The 22334-nt window shown below is 43.6% G+C and overlaps 2 protein-coding genes across 3 annotated transcripts in view; both read left to right on the top strand.

Annotated features, from left to right (window-relative positions):
- The window catches only part of TEC (tec protein tyrosine kinase), a 142487-nt gene extending 133622 nt beyond the window's left edge, over positions 1-8865 (top strand). Inside the window, exons 15-18 of the mRNA XM_079921095.1 lie at positions 4001-4065; positions 6716-6834; positions 6918-7075; positions 8264-8865. Of these exons, the coding sequence (XP_079777221.1) occupies positions 4001-4065; positions 6716-6834; positions 6918-7075; positions 8264-8347 (426 nt within the window). The 3' untranslated portion in view covers positions 8348-8865. The remainder of the gene's footprint in view (positions 1-4000; positions 4066-6715; positions 6835-6917; positions 7076-8263) is intronic.
- Positions 8866-11450: 2585 nt separating this feature from the next.
- TXK (TXK tyrosine kinase) overlaps positions 11451-22334 on the top strand; it is a 93987-nt gene continuing 83103 nt past the window's right edge. For both annotated transcript variants that reach the window (XM_079921097.1, XM_079921096.1), the window contains exon 1: positions 11451-11978. In XM_079921097.1, the coding sequence (XP_079777223.1) occupies positions 11891-11978 (88 nt within the window). In that variant the 5' untranslated portion in view covers positions 11451-11890. The remainder of the gene's footprint in view (positions 11979-22334) is intronic.

The following is a 22334-nucleotide window of genomic DNA, read 5'->3' as shown; positions in this document are numbered from 1 at the left end:
GCAGAGGTCTCTTAGGCTGTCTTCATTTCTTTTCATTCTTTTTTCTTTATTCTGTTCTGCAGCAGTGAATTCCACCATTCTGTCTTCCAGGTCACTTATCCATTCTTCTGCCTCAGTTATTCTGCTGTTGATCCCTTCTAGTGTAGTTTTCATTTCATTTATTTTATTGTTCATCTCTGTTTGTTTGTTCTTTAATTCTTCTAGGTCTTTGTTAAACATTTCTTGCATCTTCTCGATCTTTGCCTCCATTCTTTTTTCGAGGTCCTGGATCATCTTCACTATCATTATTTTGAATTCTTTTTCTGGAAGGTTGCCTATCTCCACTTCATTTAGTTGTTTTTCTGGGGTTTTATCTTGTTCCTTCATCTTGTACATAGCCCTCTGCCTTTTCATCTTGTCTATCTTTCTGTGAATGTGGTTTTTGTTCCACAGGCTGCAGGATTGTAGTTCTTCTTGCTTCTGCTCTCTGCCTTTTCTTTTTTGCCAGCTGTTGTCATCTCGTGTTTTTGTTGATAATCGTTCTGAGAAGTGAGAGGTGATATCTCATTGTGGTTTCTATTTGCATTTCCCTGATGATTAGTGGTGTTGAGCCCCTTTTCACGTACCTATTGGCCATTTGTGTGTCTTCTTTTTTTTTTTGGCCCTGCCACACGGCTTGCGGGATCTTAGTTCCCCAACCAGGATTGAACCCCTGCCCCCTGCAGTGGAAGTGTGGAGTCCTAACCACTGGACCGCCAGGTAATTCCCTTGTGTGTCTTTTTTGATCAAGTGTGTATTCAATCCTCTGCTCATTTTTCAATCGAATATTTGCTTTTTTGCTGTTGAGTTGAATGAGTTCCTTATATATTTTAGATATTAACCCTTTATCAGATATATGTTTTACAAATATTTTTTTTCCCATTCTATAGTTAGCCTTTTCATTTTGTTGATTGTTTCCTTTGCTGTGAAAAAACTTTTTACTTTGTTGTAGCCCTAGTTATTTATTTTTGCTTTTTTTGCCCGTGTTTTGTTGTCAGATCCAAAAAATCATTGCCAAGACCATGTCAAAGAGTTTTTCCCCTATGTTTTCTTCTAGGAGTTGTATAGTTTCAGGTGTTACATTTAAGTCTTTAATCTATTTCAAGTTAATTTTTTGCATGGTGTAAGAGTAGGGTCCAATTTCATTATTTTACATATGGATTTTTGAATTTGCCAGCACCATTTATGGAAGAGATTATCCCTTCCCTTTGTGTGTTCTTGGTGCCCATGTTAAAGATTAGTTGACCATATATACATGGGTTTATTTCTGGATTCTCTGTTCTGTTCCATTGGTCTATGTCTCTGTTTCTGTGCCAGTACCATACAGTTTTGATTACTATATTTCTGTAATCTAGTTCAAAATCAGGAAGTGTGACGCCTCCAGCTTTATTCATTTTCAAGATTGTTTTGGCTATTCAAGGTCTTTTTAGTTTCATATGAAATTTAGATTGTGTTTTATATTTCTCTGAAAAATGCAGTGGAATTTTGTTATGGTTGCATTAAATGTGTAGATCCTTTTGGGTAGTATGGACATTTTAGCAATATTAATTCTTCCACTCTGTGAACACAGGATATCTTGCTGTTTATTTGTGTCTTCTTCAGTTTTTTTCATCAGTGTCTTATAGTTTTAAGTGTACAGGTCTTTCACCTCCTTGGTGAAATTTATGCCTACATATGTTAATGTTTTTGATGCCATTGAAATTCACTTGCTTTCTTAATTTCTCTCAGTTCATTGTTAGTGTATAGAAACAAAACTGATTTTTCTATGTTTATTTTGTATCCTTCAATTTTACTGAGTTCTTTTATTACTTCTAACAGTTTTTTAGTGGAGTCTTTAGAGTTTTACATATATAAGATCATGTCATCTGCAAACAGAGACAATCTTACTTTTCTATTCCAATTTGGATGCCTTTTATTTCTTTTTCTCACCTAGTTGCTCTGGCTAGGACTTTCAGTACTATGTTCAATAGAAGTGACAAGAGTGGGCATCCTTGTCTTGTTCCTGACCTTGGAGGAAAAACTTTTAGCTTTTCACCATTGAGTATGTTGTTAGCTGTGGGCTTGTAATATATGACTTGTATTATGTTGAGGTACATTCCTTCTATACCTAACTTGTTGAGAGTTTTTAATCATGAAATGAAAGGATTTTGAATTTTGTCAAATGCTTTTTCTGTATCTGTTGAGATGATCATGTGATTTTTATCCTTCCTTCTGTTAGTGTGGTGTATCATGTTTTTGATTTGCATATGTCAAACCATCCTTGTATCCCAGGGATAAATACCATTGGATCATGGTGTATGATCCTTTTTTTTTGTGGTATGTGGGCCTCTCACTGTTGTGGCCTCTCCCCTTGCGGAGCACAGGCTCCGGACGTGCAGGCTCAGCAGCCGTGGCTCATGGGCCCAGCCGCTCCGTGGCATGTGGAATCTTCCCAGACCGGGGCATGAACCCGTGTCCCCTGCATCGGCAGGCGGACTCTCAACCACTGCGCCACCAGGGACGCCCGTATGATCCTTTTAATGTGCTGTTGAATTCTGTTTGCTAATATTTTGTTGAGGATTTTTTCATCTATGTTCATCAGGCATATTGGCCTATATTTTTATTTTCTTGTCGTGTCCTTATCTTGCTTTGGAGTTAGGGTAACATTGACCTTATAAAATGAGATTGGAAGTGAACCTTTTAAAATTTTTTGGAAGAGTTTGAGAACGTAGGATTGGTGTTAATTCTTCTTTAAATATTTGGTAGAATTCACCAGTGAAGCCATCCAGTCCTGGGCTTTTCTTTCACAAAACTTTTAAAGATCACATTTTATGATTGGGGCAAAGGACTTTGCAAAATAGAAGATGATGTGATATGTGTAACGTTAGTTATTATTATGCTCAGTGATGATAAAGAACATCTCTTTGTCATATTGAAACTTGTGAATTTAGCATCTTCCTCTTTTTTGACTTTTAAAACTGATGGAAATCTGTTGTCTACGTGAGTATGACAGGTTACACCTCTCTACACATACCTCACTGTGGTGAAGGCAATTTTGATATGTCTGTGCCTATGATACTGACATCATTAGGGTAGGTTTTTGTCATCCCTTAAGGGAAGATTTTGATGCTTCTGTCTCCTGGGTGAAGAATCCTGGTGACTATCAAGTAAAGGCATGATAAGGTATCTTTATAGGAAGGCGGAGATAATCCAGGGAACGGGTATTAACTCATTCTTTAAAAGAGACTCTTAAAACGCATTCAACAGGAAATAACCTCGTGTAAATGGAATTTGCGTCGTACAGAGAATAAAATTCTGAAGCATAAGGAAGAAAAATACATTCTTAGTCTATGGGTTATAGCATGTGAAAAGATTGTCATCATGTCTTCCTTCTGAGAAATACTATGTCTTTTTCCAAACTATTTTCTTGAACCTTGTAACCTTAAAGAATGGGGAAGAAAGTATAAGTAATCTAGAATTGTGTTTGTCATAAATGACAAAGCAAACTATGTTACATATGGCTGTTCTTCTGACTCTTTGGGTTAGAGAAGACCAATCATTGAGCAAAGCCACTGGGTAAAAGATTGTTCACCCATCACTCTGATGCTTGTGTGTTATAAAGCTTGCCTAGTAAGAACCTGAATTAAGGACTTTAAGAGATGTTGTCACTATCAATAAGAAAATCAGATAGTTTAATAAGAATAGAAATGGGTGGGCAAGAAGCTGATTGACCCTCCTCTTAGTCCTCATATAGATATGACAGTTGGCAAAGATTATGTAATAATGCCTTTTTTCACGTGAGACTTTTGACCTGTCTTTCTATCCATTCTTTCATATAAATGTTGAAGACGTTTCCATAGGGGTAAAAAAAAAATTTATAAGAGACACCACCTCTGCAAATGTTGACTGGGTTACACTAAATTTAATATAAACAGAACTTATATTTTTCTACTTTTATTGTGGAACTTTGCAACTAATATACCTTTATAATGTTGTTTTCCAGGCTGCCAGAAATTGTCTAGTAAATGAGGCAGGGATTGTGAAAGTTTCTGATTTTGGAATGGCTAGGTAAGGCTGAGTATATGTGAACATTTTCTATACATTTTGGATTAAATTAATGTAAGACTGTGGCCTTTCCCTTGAAAGTACTTGACTTTTCCTTTGCAGTTTGTGTCAGCTTCTTCCTCTGATGCCTGTTTAAGAGCTACTTTGAAACATCTTTTGTTCCTTTAACAAAACATTAGAAGTACCCATCATTTTCTTTTAAGTCCCCATCATTTTTGTACAGATTGATTTTTCTGCTTCTTATTGTTTTTTGTATAAGGTTAGAAAATAGATTATCTATATTTTGAAAGATTTCTTTGCTGAATTTGTCTTTTTACTGTTAGCTTTGGCTTTTTCTCAGGTAAACTGTTGAGAAGTTATGATTACTTAATACTTCATTATGTGGCTTTAGTTGATATTCACATTAGCTTATAGAATTGATAAGCATGGAAATAATCTGCATTGATAAAGCAAAAAGGAAACCCTATTAGGTGTCCTGAGATAAAATAAATATATTAAAATAACACAGTATACATTGTGTTAATTATTGTTAATCATTCTCTCCACTAGGTGGTAGTATAGCCCGTTAAATACACTACTTTCTTTTCTCCCTGGTGTGGATTAAATTTCTAGAATCTTTTGTTTTGATAGAAATGTGTTTGGGGTAAGTTTTTAGAATACGCAAATCTGTAATGTTTTTATTCTCTTAATTTTTGTAATCTTAATAGGGTGTTAGAAAAGTCCTTTAAAGAGTATTTCATTTGTCCTTTCTTTCCCTCCTTCCTTCATCCATTCATTTATCTGTACACCCATCCATACAAAATTAGGTGCCTGCTCTGTGCCAGGCACAACAGTAGAGATTGAACCCTAGAAGAGGATGACATTATCCATGTGAGTCCCTGCCCACGTGCAGCTTAAATTCAGGAGGAGAGAGAAACATAAGACCTTAGAACCACTAAGAGGGGAGAGCACAGAGTGAGGTGACAGAGCAGGGGTCCGCCAACCTCGGCTTCTGGACCACATCTGACCCGACACTTACGTTTGTATGGCCCGTGAGCCAACCACGGTGTTCACATTGTTTAATGGTTGGGGAAAAAAAAAACTTTAAAAATATTATGACGTGTGAAAATTATCTGAAAGTCAAAAGCCAGTGTCCATAAATGAAGTGTTAATAGGACATAGACTCATTCACAGATGTGTTGTCTGGCTGCTTTCACTCTACAAAGGCCTGCAAAATCTAAAACACTCATTGTCTGGCCTTTTACAGAAAAAGTTTGCCGACCCCTGTGATAGCGATAACTTGGGGTTGGTGGGGCGGGCGGGTACTGAGTGATGGCGCGGGGCAGGGGTGACGGTAGCGACTTCAAATCTGGTGCCTCTCGAAGGCCTCTTTGAGACCAGGATATCTGAAAAGAGACCCAAAAGGCAGGAAGTAGTCAATTAGGTGAAAGTCTGAGGATAAAATATTCCAGGTGGCAGAACACCGAGTCCAAAAGCTTGAAATTTGGGATGAGCTTGGCCTGCTCAAGAATCGAAAGGGGGTCAGGGTGGTCAGCCCGTGGCCAGCATGAGGGCGGTTATAAAGGCAGGCCAGGCCTCCGTCCTGAGAAACTCGGGCCGAGGGAGGTTAGAAAGCCATTACTGTCCGAAATGGGACCAGAGCTGCTGGCTGTCAGGGCAGTAAGGACCCAGTGCTCTTTGTTTGTTTTCTGTGAAGGTATTCTGTATCTAACAGGCAGGCCTCCAATTTCAGGTTTGATTTTCATATGTTTGGCTTTCAAGAAGCCTGTGCTTTTGCATCAGCTCCTTTGAAACACTCATTCTACACTCAGTTCAGACTCCCCTGACTGACAAACGCCCGTGGTGGCATTGTCACCATCTTTGTCTGTACAGCGAAGGAAGTTTGTGCAAAAAGTCATTTGAATATTTTCCCATGGAGCTTGCAGAAATTAACCTGGTATGTTCCTATAATACATGAACACCTTCCTCTTGTAAATACATACTGAACACATTACAGAAAGGGCTGAAGAACCCGTATTTAGCACCCCAATTAAGATCCTCCCCAGGGGTAACCAGTGTTACCAGTTGGTGTGTGTCCTTCCAGAAGGACCTAAGTATGCTCCCATAGAGAAACTACATAGTGTTGTTCTGAGTGTGTGTGTGTAGAGGATGAACGTCATGGTATATACATATATACACCACCATGTGCGTACATCATTTTGCAGTTTGCCCTTTTTATTTGCTATAGTTTTAAGTTGTGCTCTGTGGAATCACGGGGGCAAAAGCACATGTGCTCCAAGCGCTTTGCACCACTTCCTTTAGAGCAGCTCTGCTTTAGATGTTTTACATGTGGGGCCTTCGGGTAAACTTTTTGTTTAAAGAACAGAACTGCTTCTTAAAAAGAAAGTTTGCAAACTCTTTTCTTGTATGCTGCCTCCAATGCCTTATAAAAAAGAAAAACAGAAAAGTGAAAGCGCAGTTAGAATGTTACAGTGCACGCATCTCAAGCTCTTAGAGGAAGAGGGCAATTGCAGAGGCGTGGCTGCAGAGGCAAACAGCCAGCTTCAACCGGATGCCTGTTGGACTTCAGTCAACTGTGCTTTTGATTTTAAGGGGGAAAGAAAATTAAAGAACATGTACAAAATACAGACCGTAACTCAGTGTCTTCCTCTAGGTATGTTCTGGACGATCAGTACACGAGTTCTTCCGGTGCTAAATTTCCCGTGAAGTGGTGTCCACCTGAGGTGTTTAATTACAGCCGCTTTAGCAGCAAATCAGATGTCTGGTCATTTGGTAAGAGTCACGCTCCACTTCCCCTCAACTCTGCCCTGAAGAGGCACTGGGTGCATCGTTTGGCAATCCTTCTCCTCTTCCAGGTGTCTTAATGTGGGAAATATTCACTGAAGGCAGAATGCCCTTTGAGAAAAACACCAACTATGAAGTGGTAACCATGGTTACTCACGGCCACCGACTCCATCAGCCGAAGTTGGCGTCCAGATATGTATACGAGGTGATGCTGAGATGCTGGCAGGAGGTATAACATTTTTCGGGTGCTTTTTTCTTCAATCTCTAAAGCATTCAGGGATCCAGGCTTGGTAGATTCAAACTGTGTGGTCTTTATAGCCTAGTGAATGAGTGCATGTTTTATATGATTTCAAACTCCTAAGTAGGAAGCCGGTCTTCTCAACTCAGTCTGAATAATGGGAAGAAGATGTGAAGAAGTAGAAAACACTAATAATTAAGATAGTAAATTCAGGCTGCCGCTCCCTTCCCAAGTGGGGCTCCCGCCACAGTCGCCTGAGCTGGGGGCTCTGGGGATAAGCCCAGAGAAGTAGCTCTTCTTTCAGTGGATCTCTAGTGTTGTCGAAATATTACTCTTTCACCAGAGAAGTTTTTTTTCTCCAAGCCTCAGCTTCCTCAGGTCATTTACTCTCAGTCTTTGGAAGTTTTCCTTCGCCCCATGTTAAAATGTCACCTCATAGAAGAGATTAGACACCAAAATGACTTTTGAAAGATACCAGTAACATTAGCTCAGAGGTATGATGTGCTAGGCACTGTGCTAAGTGCTTTCAATTTAGTTCTCGAAATAACCCTTCAAAGTGTGCCTACTTTTACTGTGACCACTCTGTGGATGAGGATATCACGTTGTCGCTTGCCTCAGGCCACTTAACTACAGAGAAGCAGAGTCCTGTCTGACTCCAAAGCCCATGCCCTGGTCACTTGCTATCATGCCTCCCAAGAGCACCGATTGGGATGGACGGAGGCCTTCTGGCCAAGAAGTGGTGCTAGGGGGAGTGCGGACAATGTGAGCAAAGGTAGGGTGGTGGTAGTGAACTTGGTGTGTGTATACGAGGGTAGAGAGTGTTCTCATTGAGCATAGGGCCCATGTGAGGGTTTTTGTGGGAAATAAAACTGGGTAGCAAGGGCCTGTGGGAGGGGCAGGTTATAGAGGGCCCTGTGAGTTAGCAGGACTTGATTTTGCAGGCAGTTAGGATCTCTGTTAGGTTCTGGAATGGGATGCCAAAGCCATGTGGCAGAAAGGTTAGTGTAGCAGCAGCACGTGCAGGATCGATGAGACCTGTCTGGAGATGCATGTGTGTTCCGGCCCCGAAGCAAGGAGTCCCTTACTCTGGTATGCATTGCTATCTGAGTTGGAGCGGTGAAAAATCATTCTGGGGATGGATTCTGGAACCCACAGCTTCTACTTGATTTTGAATTGTAGAAACCAGAGGGAAGGCCTTCCTTTGAAGATTTGCTGCGCACGATAGATGAACTAGTCGAATGTACAGAAACTTTTGGAAGATGAGTGCTGTGACCGGATGATGCGATGGCTTCCAGATTCCAAAGCACGAGGAAGAAATGGCACTTTGTGGCAAACTTTTAATTTATTTAGCACTTGGACGTGTAGATTGTTTTACTTATAAAGGGGAAACACCTAAAACATTTGCTTCTCCACCAGCCGTAGCTCTGTGACCGAATCTTCTGGATTATGGAAATGCTGCCTTAGACACGATGGTTAAAAGCACCCGCTTTTATTCATTCCACAAGTACTGGAGTGCCCACTACGTGCCAGGCACTGTGCCCAGGCCCCAGGGTCTGCCCATTTTAGGGGTGCATGTGGGGTCGCGTTAGCCGGTGCCGGTGGAAGGCCAGGGTAATTGGGAGGGGGAAGGGTATCCGAGCCACATTGCAGCCACCCCTCTCTTCTCTGTGACTTCTGCAGAAATCTGGGCTGGGGCATTGTCTAGAATATGGGTTCCGGATGGATCAGGAACCCACCTTGGCTAAGTACCCATCGTTTGTTTTGAAACATCTGTTTTCAAGACCGCCATTAGTATTACATTAGAACATATTTGTATGCTGTACATATTGTAAATATATACAATATATAAAGTTATATATTTATAAGAAACATGAGTCGTCTCTTTTGTAATTTGATTTTTACTGGGGTATAGTTGATTTTATGAGTTGTCTTTTAATTGAAATGTTTAATTCTGTAATATATGAGCCAACCCTCTTAGGACTAGGGATTTTACCTTACAGCTGTCAGTTCCTTTTCCCCTGAGGATCTAACATTCCCTACTGAAGAGAAAAATGTCTGGACCCTTCTATCGCTAATGCCCCCTCCTCACTTGGGTAGCCATGTTTGAGGTGCCTATCCAGCTTAAGCCCCCAGCAGGGGCTGTGTTTGGGCTAAGTGGACCTGCCCACGGTATCCACAGCTAATTGGAGTTGGATGGAAAATTGAGCCTAGGGGCAATCCATCAGTTTCTGTGTCTTAAGAATCTGTCCCTGGACATAAATGTGAAAGTGAGCTCTGGAGCAGAAGGAACAGATGATGTTCACCACAAAGGCTGTGTCCCAACTGCACGCAAGACCCAGGAGCAGGCCGAGTTCTGGCAGAATTCAGGAAGCAGCCAGGAAAAATGGAGAGCGTGGCGTCTGAGCTCTCTCCCAGATGGGCTTCAGGAGGCCAGGCTGGACTTGGGTTCCTGCATCAGAGAGATTGTCTGTTATAGCTTCATAGTAGACCCTGCAATTGAGTTTACTTGAGTGGGTTTCTGACCCTTATAATTTCTGACCAGGACACCATCTGAGTTAGAGCCTCATTTACTCATGAGCCCAGGGTAGAGAACGACAGTCTCCATCATGATGAAAGCAAGGCCATGTGTTGCCCCACACTGTATTGTTGGTTTTGTGGGCATTGAAAGCCCAGCGAGGCACAGGGCCTTTCTTCAGGAGTTCGTCTGCTCTGGGGGGCCGTGGTCTCCCCCCACGCTGTGGAGCATTGTGTGAACACTCTTTACGTAGCGTTCACATAAGTAGTTCTTATGTGAAGAAGCTACTTAATGCCCAGCGACGAGTTGTCTCAGTCAACAGCATCCCACAGGACATTCTCCAGGAACAGCTGACGAGGTTCAACCACAGTGTTGCCAAGGAAACAGCTCACAGGTGGGCCATGCTGGGTTCAGGAGTTTACCCCCCTGGCTTCCCAAGCAAGTGATGGGCCAGAAGTTGTGCCCATGGCCTCAGAATAACACAAATACTATTCTCTGGCTGCCTGTTTCCTCCAGGACTCCCTGTAGACCTTGGGACATGAAAAAGGCATCTCTGTGGTTTGTGTTTGAAGCACTAAGAAGCCTTATCCATTCACGTGGGGCCCAAAGGAACCTGTGTACGGCCGGACTCAGGATCCCAGAGGATTTATTATGGCTCTTGCTTCCCAGAATGAGCTGAGGCCTCTACATTTGATTTTCTTTAAGTTACATACTCAAGGCCCACTTCCTCTACCATCTTCAAGTCTCATTAACAAGGGAGTGGCTTCTTTTGTCACATGCCAGGTCGTTGGGACCCGGATAGCATGTCCTCTGCGTGTGACTTCTCATTTCCCTGTGTTTCCACTAAGGATCTAGAGGCAAGAGCAGGCAGTCGAGGTGAATGACCCATCTACCCTCTTCTGTTGATTGCACTGGCTTGAATATTATAGCAGTGGTACTAGAACCATTTAACTCACTAAGTGCTTTAATTGTTAAAAAAATTATTATACATGGCTGCGTTTATGGAAAATCAAGACCTTTTAAGGAACACAGGCTGTGGCTGGCTACTCTGAGTAGCACCTTCATATGACCATGGAGAATCATCTTTCCATTCTGGTCAGTTCATCCCCTGAAGGCTGTCTTCTATCCTTCCCTGTCCCCCTTATAATGGAAAAAAATAAAATATTTATCCTAAGTCTTGTCACAGTCTGTTTGCCACCTTCCTCCTCATCTTCCTATTTACCTGTACCCCCATCACAAAAATATACACACCTGTTAACTGAATTGTAGCTCATTCAAGAGGTTGGCTGTATGCGCGCCGTGCCCTACTGTCATTGTCATACCTTCCTCCTCCCTCCTTCCTTCGTCTCTCACCTGGAGTCCTCTCGTCCCTCCCAGCCCCATCCCATACTTCCCTTTTGACCTTGAGGAACTGTGTTTAGAGCGCTAGGTCGCTTTGAAGAGAGAGGAGAAAGTATAGCCCTTAACCTAATAGTTATGTATATTTTTGATGGGAAAACAAGATTTGGCAACATTTGGGAATATTTTTCAAAAATCTTTAAATATTTCACTAGAACTTAAAAAAAGTTTTTATATAAAACCATAGCTATGGCTAAAGGAGAAGTAAAAATAGAAGAATCCACCCAGAATGTGTAAAGAGATCTTAATCTAGAAAGCAGGGAATAGGAAGGGCAACGTGAATCTGCTATGTCTTCAGTGCAGTGGTTCCCTTTGGTTTTAGTTACTTTTTGGTTATTTTTCCGTGGGATGAAGTGCAACTCCTAAGTGCGTTTTTATTGTTGATGTTGTTGTGTTTGTAGTTCTCGGCCATGCCCCAGTCACCTGGGGATGGGTTAGTGTTTTCCCTCCTGCCCCGCAAAATAAACTCTCCTCGTACGGTGCCTAAAGTGTTAGTACTGAGTAGGAGGACAGAATATTCTAGACGTGGTACTTCACAACTTACAATCTAATTCTGTTTCTACCCCTAACGGTGTCCCTTATCCTATCTGTGCCTCCAATTCTTTCTCTGTCCAGAGAGAGCAATTTGAATTCATGCCCTTTTTAAGGTCCCTTTTACCCAAATCTTGTGATTTCTTGAAAATGGTGTTTGCTGGACTCACCCACACACTCGGGAATGAAGAACTGATAGCAGCTACCCTCAGAGATCTGGATGTAGATTATCAAGCTTTCTCTTATATAGGCCATCGGGTTGTCATTCACACACTTCTCTGAGGTTTTTAGAACAGGAAAATAGGTGGGGTTAACTTTGCCTGTGAGAAACGTCTTGGGTGAGCTATGATTTCAGTTAAAAGATGTGTTTTTGTGACAGGAGCATCGCTGAAGACCTGAAGGCTGTTTTGTTTGCTCCCCGCACAAGTGCAACCATGATTCTTTCCACCTGTAAGTAAGATGGCTTTGTCCTTTATCTTCAGGGCTTGTTCTGGGCATGGTGGTTAGTCTTGAATGCCAGAAATTGTGAAGTGTGGAAGATAATTTCCCCAGATGTTGTGACAGGGTTTTGTTTGTTATTTAAATACCCATGGTGGTGATGTAATTTTAGAAAATGTTTAGCATTAAGCACACAAAAAAAAGCAAAATAGTGTCCTTAAGTCTACCTGTGTGTGTAGAAATGCAATCCGTTTGAACAGTGTTTGTATTTAGAATATTTAGTATAAAGAACTGAGAGAAAAAGTCTAGGAGACCAAGTTCCACTTCAGGATTTGCTGCAACACTAGTGGGTCACCTTTGGTAAGTTCTTTAGATTAGGTCCCCGTCTGTACAATGGGCACTCTCTTTTTGCCTGCCTCCCAACAAGATACTAGAGAGAAACAGTCGATTAAAATGACAGGTTCTTCATGAACTTAATTTTGGAGTTGCTTTGGAAGACTGTTCAGTCCCATGTACAAGTTTTGGAAATGCTCGTTGATTTACCTCGAAGACTCAGAGAGCCTTATCATGCAAATAATTAAAAATCTGGAAGAAAAAGACTGATTTTAATCCTGGATGACTATGGAAACAAGCTTCAACGAAGCTCAGTCACCTCAGAATAAAGCAGTCAAGGCTGCTGACAACAGTTTTTGCACTTCTGAGTTTTAAGTGGCATTAGGAAACATTTTTTGCCATTTTTAAATGTCATGTGTTTAAACCAAATCACCTCATTAGGACCCAACACTTGTGGGTAGGATTCGTAAAAAATAAACCAGGCTACTCCACTTGTACCTACCTGAATTATAACTTACAGTCTGGGTCCACGCATAGATCAAGACGGGGTGCCCATGATCAGAAACACAGGCCAAGCAGAGCGAAGCAGAAAGAGCTAAGAAGCAGTAACCCATGTCCCCACTTCCCCCAATGGCAGGACAAAGGTGAGCAGTGACTTAGTAAGAACCTTTTCATTAAAAGCCATGTGGGCATCTGTTCTTCGTTTCTCCTGAGGTCAGAACTCGAGAGAAGGCTGTAAATGATAACAGGCAGGATTCAGTTATATATAAAATAAACAGTGAGGGTTGAGACAAGGATTAGATTGCCCAAAGGATTGAATAAGAGACCCCACCTATTAGTGGGGATATTTTGAGGATCATTCTATCTGGCCTGGGAGGGCATGGGTTTGATGAACTATCACTGTCCTTTCCAGCTTCTGATCATTTGATTCAACGGTAAGACTCACCCGTTTATTTCTTCCACAGATTGCACTTAGATGTGGCTCCATTTTCTTTCTTTCTTTTTAAATTAATTAATTAATTTAATTTATTTTTTATTTTTGGCTGCGTTTGGGTCTTTGTTGTTGCACACGGGCTGTCTCTAGTTGCAGTGAGCGGGCGCTACTCTTCATTGTGGTGCATGGGCTTCTCATTGCGTTGGCTTCTCTTGTTGCAGAGCACGGGCTTTAGGTGTGCAGGCTTCAGTAGTTGTGGCTCACAGGCTGTAGAGCACAGGCTCAGTAGTTGTGGTGCACAGGCTTAGTTGCTCCACGGCATGTGGGATCTTCCTGGACCAGGGCTCGAACCCATGTCCCTTGCATTGGCAGGCAGATTCTTAACCACTGCGCCACCAGGGAAGCCGTGGCTCCATTTTCTTCTGGGTAAAACAATGAGTGTTTACTGTTGACCAGAGAAAGCTTAAGAGGTGCCCCAGGGTGTGTTACTACTAATCAAAAAAATGTTTATAGGTGTTTTTTGGGCCAGAGTCATTTGGGAAATACATTGGTTGTTTTAAGGGCTGTCATAGAAGTCTGGCCTCATAGGCTGCTGTAGGGCAGGAGGAGATCCTTGTGGAAGGTGCGATATTGATCTTAGTGACTGGTGGGCAGAGCCTGGGAGTGGTACCTGGGCACTGCTCCTATGAGGGTTAGTTTGTGAAACACAAGTGGTCGTTTCTCCCAACTAACCCCTGCTCTGAGGACAGACCCAGCCCAGGAGAATCGTTTAGGGGACGGGGACCAGGGAGATGTGCTGGGGGTTCGAAAAGCTAACCACCTCCCTTCCCTCCATCTCATCATCACCTAATTTCTCTGTCTTTTCTTCCCAATTTATAAAGTAGAAGGAAAAATAATAATTGGGTGGTTCTTAAGTGTTGGTGTGCCTGAAGTGTGCTTTAGGATACTGTTAAAATGCAGTTTTCTGGACGCATAATTTGATCTGGAGGGTGAGGTAAGGACCCCTTGGTCACTCTGCTTTTCTTGGGTCTCCGCTTTCAAAGCCCTCTCTTATTCCTCGTTGTGTTTGAGTCCCACGCCAACCCATTTAAGTTAGTATCTTCTGTTATTTCTTTTACAATTAATACAGAGATAACGAGGGTGGCTGCACAGGCATCTCTAAGGTGGCCCCAGTGATGTCCCCCCTCCAGCTGTTCACACGATCCTTCTCCTTGGGGAAAGATGGAGTATGGTAACAGGGGTGGATGGAGTGTTACTGGGAGGTTAGGTTACGGCAGACTGTGGCTTCTTAGTGCTCTTGGGCTCCCTGTCTCTTGGGTGACCTGCTGCCATGCTGTGAGCATTCTCAGGCAGCCTGTGGAGAATCCCCATCACCAGGAGCCGTGCCACCAAGGCCAGCGACAGCCATGTGACTGAACTGGAAAGTAGATTCTCCAGCAAATCCCAACTCCCCTTTACTACAATTTCATGAGCTTCATGAACTTCTCAATTTGATTCAGAGGCGCCCAGTTAAGCAGTGCCTGGACCCCAGACCCACAGAAACTGTGAGATAGTAAACAGTTTCTGCCTCTAGGTTTGGAGCTAATTTGTTTCCAACAATAGATACCTAATTCAGTGGCAAAAGCTAGGAGAGCCATGGACCAAAAAAAGACTTGGCCACTTTTACTGCCACTTTGCCTCAGGCTGGAGTTGGTCCCCTTTCTCAAAAATAGGTTCAGTGTTAATATGGACACTAGTATATGTGTCTTTCCTTTTGTTTCTAAACCACTTCACTTCTATCCTCCTGCAACTGCCTGAAACCTGTAGCAATAATGCTAACAGCAGTCACCATCTGGAACTGCGTCTGTGAGGTTTCCACGCCTTCTTGTGTATGACCGGCAGATGCCCTTTCTGTGTAGTGAAGCCCACTGGCTGGCATCTGTCCCCTTCCTGCCCTCGGGGGGTGGGGTGCTGCCCAGTGCTGGCTGCCAGCGGGTCTGGTGGCCAAGCACCTACATCCCAAGCTGGCCAGGTGTCTTGGTTGTGATGTCTGTGAGCTGCTCATGAACTTGGAGCTCACGGGCCACAGTCTCCTAGGAAACACTGCTCTGAGACCAGGGGATGGAGGAGATGTGGGCAAGATGCCTGCAAAGTCCGCCTCACGCCAGCTCAGGACTGGGAAAGAATAAAATTCCTGTGTGGAACAAACAAGGGCTTCTGGTGCTGGAATGTTTGGTGCCTGGGGCTTTGCTGGCTGAAGCTGTGAACAGAGGAGCGATCAGTCTTCAGGGAAACTCTGCCTTTCCCTTCAGCATCTTTGCCCCTGGGACCCTGTCTCCCCTAGTGCCCAGCGCCCCATGCAGCTCCCCAGGCTTCCAGAGTCTCTGCACCCCTTCCCCACACACAGCACCCCTCAGGCTCAGCCAGGCCAGCACCGTTCTTCTCCTCCACCCAGATTATCAGTTACTGTCCCATGAGCTAGCTGCCTGTTTTCTGTTAGGAACCAACAAATCCCTAATGGAGTTGTTCCCCTTACTTGAAGGTTTCACAGACAGGATAATGTCCAGAAACCAGTTTGTGATCTAATAATGGGTTGCTAACTTATTTTGTCAATACATTCAAAAACGCTAACATCTCTGGTGACTATCATCTCTTAGAAGAACGGACATTTTAATATCAAAAGGAAACTGTTCTTTCAGTAATTCTGTTGAAAGGAGTGCCCTTTTAATATCAAAGGAGGCACACACACAAAGCAGGGATAATTTAATGCTTCAAATATATAAAGAGCATAAATTCAGAATCAAGGATATCTTTAAACATTTTTTTAATTTAAATTTTATTTTATATTGGAGTATAGTTGATTTATAATGTTGTGTTAGTTTCAGGTGTACAGCAAAGTGATTCAGTTATACATATACATATATCAACTCTTCTTCAGATTCTTTTCCCCTGTAGGTTATTACAGAATATTGAGTAGAGTTCCCTGTGCTATACAGTAGGTCCTTGTTGATGATCTGTTTTATATATAGTAGTGTGTATATGTTAATCCCAAGCTCCTAATTTATCCCCCTCCCACCTTTCCCCTTTGGTAACCATAAGTTTGTATCAAGGATAACTTCTTAAATTGAATAAATGTTTCCGTGAAAAACTCAGTGTATTTCTCTCTCTCTCTCTGTCTTGCCCTCCCCGTCCTTCCCTCTCTCCCCCTCTCCCTCTGTTTCTATTTTCTTTTCTTTCTTTCCCTCATTGGCGTGGATTCTTGGTTTGGTGTCTTTTCAGAAAGTCTTTTCTGGTGCCTGCTTAGAGGCAGAAATTCAGGTTAAAAAAAAAGCTAGCTATGTGTCACACCTCCCAGATGATAAGGGTTAAGTCCATTAACATGTATTTGGTCTTCAGAAGTCCCTTAGATAGATCTAGTGGTGGGAATTTATTACAGTCATGAGGAGGTTTGACCTTTCTGTAAATTTCTGGAAAAAAAATAAGGCGCTTCCTGTAGTGAACTTAGAGGATCAGTTCCAATTGCCCAGAGCCATTTATCCAAAGCCACAGGTTTTCCACACTTCCCAGTTCCCCGAGCCCTTCAGCTGTGAGCGCAGCTGCCCTGGAATTCCTCGTCCTAAAACCGCAACCTGGATTGTGTGCGTTGGGCCACTAGCCTAGTCTTTGGCTCAAGGCACTTCTTGAAACGAGCCAGTTATTCATGTTTTCAAATAAAAATCGCCAGCCTTCTGCCAGTTATTCTAAGCAAATTCAGGAGGACTGAATTTCGCCTGAAGCACTGATTCGTAACGAAACTCTGCCATCGTAAATACGTGAGGTTACATAGATATAAATCTGAAGACATTCGAAACGGAGGGAACGCCACCAGCTTCGCTTCCCAGACGGCGGTGACCCAGCAGCCCTTCAGCTACCGTTCATCTGCTGGACTGTGAGCGGCGGGGAGCTGTTCGAAGTGGTGCTTCTCCCACTCGCTCCCTTCCAGCGCCCCCTGGTGGAAACCCGTCCCCAAGCCGAGCCCTGCTGCAGCCACGCACACAAGCAGAAGGCTGTTAGGAGACCTGCATGGGTGGGAGAAGGGGGAAGCAAGCCTTCCCAGGAGAGTAAGCGAACACTAAATAAAATAAGAGGTTCGACTCCCTTACCCATGAGGGACGTGCCAGTTCCTAAAGGTCACGGAGATTACGCCGGGATGTGATGCCCTTTTCCTGATTTGCTGGTACAAGATAGATAATTAAAGGTATTTGCTGGGGAATAAGAAGCAGATGAAAAGAATAGCGCAGATGTAAGCCTGGGAGGGGAAGCTCTGGCTTCTTCCTGCGTTAATCCTCAACACCGAATATAACCTTCTAGCAGGCAAATAGTCATTGCCCGTCTCTGGGGCATTTTAGATTGTCTCTGGCAAAGACCAGATATGCATGAGTTTCTGCCTTCATTGGGGATTTTATAAAGGCGAAAAAGGGCTTTCTCTCTGCAGGTTACTGAGAAAAGCAATTCAAAGAATGGCTTCTGTAACCACAGCAGGCGTGTGGCAGTGACTCTCCATTTACCCACTCACCTGGAAGACCTGTGATGCTGTAAATAGAAAATGACCACGAATCTAATAATCATTGCTATCTGCTTTGGCATGAATCATTACTTCAGTCTGTAAATAAAGAGGCCTAGTGTCTTGAAGAGTCAAGCCAAGCAAGGAACACCAGGAAGCTGTTTGGCTTTCCCAACTTGTTTTTTACTCACTCATCAATTATTTATTGGGCAGCGACTAGTTGCTAGCAACTGTGCTGGGCAGAACTGAACCATAAACAAGGCAGAGGTTGTCCTCGCTGCTCACAGCTATTCTTGGTCTTCAGGGGAGATAGAACAAAACCGTGTCATAATTGAAGCTGTGGCAGACTAGTACCCTTATTTGAAGGCAGCTGTCTTTGCTACTGAGTGAGGACAAATAAATACTTCTGAAAAAACTTCCTCCTACATTCCAGGCTGCAGAAGAGAGTAAAGATAACCGAGAGATTGCTGTTGGATTTGTAGTCCACTCTGTTGGTGTGTAGTCATGGATGGTAAATTCAGCGAAGGCGGGGGGGAGCCTTTTCCTAGTCTCCAGATATCATTCCTGCTGGCAAATACCAGCAGTTTCTCTTTGAAAGTTCTATATGTTTAATTTAAGGTATAATAATGGTTAATTTTATGGGTCAACTTGGCTGGGCCATGATGCCTAGGTAGTGGGTTAAATGTTCCTGTGGATGTTTCAGTGAAGATATTTTTTGTGTGAGATTAACACTTAAATCAGTGGATCTTTAGGAAAGCAGATTACCAAGACATAATGTGGGTGGGCCTCATCTAATCAGTTGAAGGCCTTAATAAACCAAAGACTGACCTCCACTAAGCAAGAAAACATTCGGCCAGCAGACTGCCTTTGGACTCAAACTGCAGCTCTTCCCTGAGTCGCCAGCCCACCCCGTCAGAGTTTGGACTCACCAGCCCTCACAATTGTGTGAGCCAATTCCTTAAGTCAGTTTATCTTGCTCTCTCTCTGATCACGCTGACAAATACAGTTGTCATGCTTACAGATATGAAAACGCCTTTAAAAGAAGCACTGCCGTACATGTTTACTGTTATATCAGTTTACTATCATATCATTTTCACCTTGCCAAGACTAAGCTTCAGAGCACCTCCGGAGAGCTGTGTTGATAGTGGAGAGAGGATCCCTTAGAGTCCTGAGCGGGGTGAACAGGGGTAGAGAATGGGCTCGGAACACAGGAGTTGTGGGGTTGAAGGTCAGCTTTGGTTTACTTGACCTTCTTCCCATTTTGTCTTCAGAGGGAGGACCATAGTGTGCTTCTATCTGTTTACCTCAAATCTGCTCTTTGAATACACAATACATACTTGCTGAATGAATTCTAGGGAACTGAGTGAGGGAAAAGGTTGGACATTAAATGAGCAACTGCTCTGTCCTAGACATTTCATCTCTGCTGTCTTACGCAATCTTCTCATCCACAAGGACTGTCTCATTATTATGCTCGTGGACTCAGCCAAGCTCTGTGGACTTAAATTCAGTCTCAGCTGCTTTTTTAGGTATGTAGCTTTGGACAAATGACTGAACCTGTCTGTTACTCAATTTCTTCATCTGTGAAATGGGGATAATTACAGGACCTATTTCAGTGTGTAGGGAGTGAGTTAGTATAGGATAGTAAGATCTTCCTGTAGTCCTGCCATATGGTAAATGCTTTGTTGGTAGCAGTGGGGAACTGCCTTTCCTAGAAGGTAGGTTTTATTTCTATCATTTTCCAGATGAGGCTCCTGAGTAATTGCCCCAAATCATATTGTCGCTACAAGAAAATGGAGTCGTGATTTGACTTCAGGTTACCCTGACCCTAGTGACTGCTCAACCCCACATGCTGTCCTTATACAGAAAAAAGAACATTTGAACACCGGGTTTTAACCATTTCATTTAGCATCTCGTGGATTGATGCTTTATTTTGGATAAGCTGCCACTGCTTTTTCTCCTTCCCACCTCCTCCTCCTCCTCCCTCTCTTCCTTCTTTTTTTTTTTTTTTTTTGCGGTACACGGGCCTCTCACTGTTGTGGGCTCTCCCGTTGCGGAGCACAGGCTCTGGACGCGCAGGCTCAGCGGCCATGGCTCACGGGCCCAGCCGCTCCGTGGCATGTGGGATCTTTCCGGACCGGGGCACAAACCCGCATCCCCTGCATCGGCACGCAGACTCTCAGCCACTGCGCCACCAGGGAAGCCCCCTTCTTCTTTTTTACTATAACTGGAACAAAAGGTTAGACTTATGACCTACTACAAGCTCCGGAAGCTGTCTTCTTCAACTTTACTGTTCTACTTAGTCAAAAGGACGTGGTCAACCTAGCTTGCTCTGCGGCCGGCCAGCGTCGAGCTGTGAGATTGCATGTGGCAGAATGAGTTACTGACAAATAGAGCCTAAGTGTAATGTGATGGTGTAGATATTGGGGAGGCGTTACTTAACGGCTATCTATTGAGTTCTTGCTCTGTACCAGGCTCTCATGCTGGATGCTATGGACAAGACAAAAAACCATGAGACTCAGACCGTGAAATTGAAGAGTTCACAATCTAGCTCAGTGGTTCTTAACAAGGGGTGATTTTTGCCCACAGGGGACATCTGACAATTCCTGGAAACATTTTGGTCTTCACACCTGGGTGTGGGAGGTGGGTATCAGAGGAGTGAGGTGCTGTTGGTACTGACATCTAGTGCACAGGGGCCAGGGATGTTGCTCAACATACTGTAATACACAGGACAGCTCCCGCAGCAAAGCACTCATCACTCTAAGGTGTCAGCAGTGGTGAGATTGAGAAGCCCTGTGAGAGATGAAGGCTACACAAGGAAAAGTAAATAACCATTGAAGATGGTACCTAATTATGAGCCACAGAGCAAGACAGATAACAGTGCTTTGGGAGCCGAAGGAAGATTCGGTGGGAGTGGATTGCAGTGGAAGCCATTTTTAAGCTGGGGACAGAAATGTGCAAGGTGTCTGTGAGAACAGTGAACAGAAGAATAGAAGCTGGTGTACTAGGAATTGGTGAACACTAAGCGTCAGGGTGGGGCTGGCCAGATTACGGAAGGCCTCGGAAATAAGGAAAGATATAATCTTGTTGCCATATGTAATTGAGAGTCTATTTTGTTTTATTAATTTAATTAAAGGAGTGAAGGAGTGGAGAGAGTAGGGAGGGCTGACAGCTGGGGGAAGAATGGTCCAGGCAGAACAAAAGCGAAGAGCCTTGGGTGAGAGCAGTCCTGGTCCAGAAGCACTGCGCGGGCAGTGTGGATGGGGTGAAATGAGCACAAGCACATTGGAGAGAAGGTGAGAGGTACCAGGAGGCCAGGTCGTGGACGGTTTAAGGACGATTGTGAGAAAATTGGCTGTAACGCACAGTGAAATGGAGAGCCATTGTGGGTTTGTGAGACAAAGAGTAGCATGATCTGACCTAGGTTCTAAATTAATTACTGTGGCAGCTGAAAAATAAGCCATAAAGGGTGGGGGGGATGGGATTAAGTGTAGAAGCAGAAAGAAGTTAGGAGGCTATTGGTACCAGATAATGGAGACTTAGACCTTGGTAGTCACAGAAGGGTGGGGAAAAGCAGTAACATTCTGTGTGTGTGTGAGTTTTGTGGTGAAATGTAATTAACATAAAATTTACCATTTTAACCATTTGTAAATGGAGAGTCCAGGAGCATGAAGTCCAAGCACATTATTGTACACTCATCACCATTACTCATCTCCAGAACTTTTTCGTCTTCTCAAGCAGAAACTCTTGGATACGTTTTTTGTGTGTGTGGTACGTGGGCCTCTCACTGCTGTGGCCTCTCCCGTTGCGGAGCACAGGCTCCAGACATGCAGGCTTAGCGGCCATGGCTCGCGGGCCCAGCCGCTTCGCGGCACGTGGGATCTTCCCAGACCGGGGCACGAACCTGTGTCCCCTGCATCGGCAGGCAGACTCTCAACCACTGCGCCACCAGGGAAGCCCTTGGATACATTTTTAAGGAAGAGTCAGCATGCTCTCCTGATGGATTGGACTGGGTGTGAGAGAAAGAGAGGAGTCAAAGATAACTCCAAGATCATTGGCCTGAGCAACTGGAAAAATGGAGTTGCTCTTGACAAGATGGAGAAGAGTAGATAGACGAGTTTGGGGAAGAAGAAGAGAGGAGTTCAGATTTCTTCCTGTGAATTCAAGGTGTCCACTAGACATCCAAGTGGAGAATTTGAGAGTGCCTTTGGCTATGCAAGTCTGAAATTCATGGGAACTGGGGTAGAGGTGTACATTTGGGTGTCATCAGCAGATAGATGGCTTTTAAGACACAGGAAGGAATGAGATAATCAAGCGAGTGAATAAGGCAGAGTAAAGAAGAAATCAAAAGCTTTGGGGCAGCCTAGCATTAGATCCAGTCTAAGAAGTTAGCAGGGAGGAGAAGAAAGCAGTAAAGGAGAGTGAGAAGAAGGAAGACCAGTAGGACATAGTGTCAAATGCTGCTGAGAGCACAGGTAAGATGAGGCCTTAGAATTGACCATTGTTTATAGCAGTGCATAGGACCCTGGTGACCCTAACAAGAGCAGTTTGGGGAAGTAGTAGGATCAAAAGCTTGACTGGG

This window comes from Stenella coeruleoalba (genome assembly GCF_951394435.1).
Source record: "Stenella coeruleoalba genome assembly, chromosome: 4".
In the NCBI taxonomy this organism is placed as follows: domain Eukaryota; kingdom Metazoa; phylum Chordata; class Mammalia; order Artiodactyla; family Delphinidae; genus Stenella; species Stenella coeruleoalba.
This window is presented reverse-complemented; position numbering and strand designations above follow the sequence as displayed.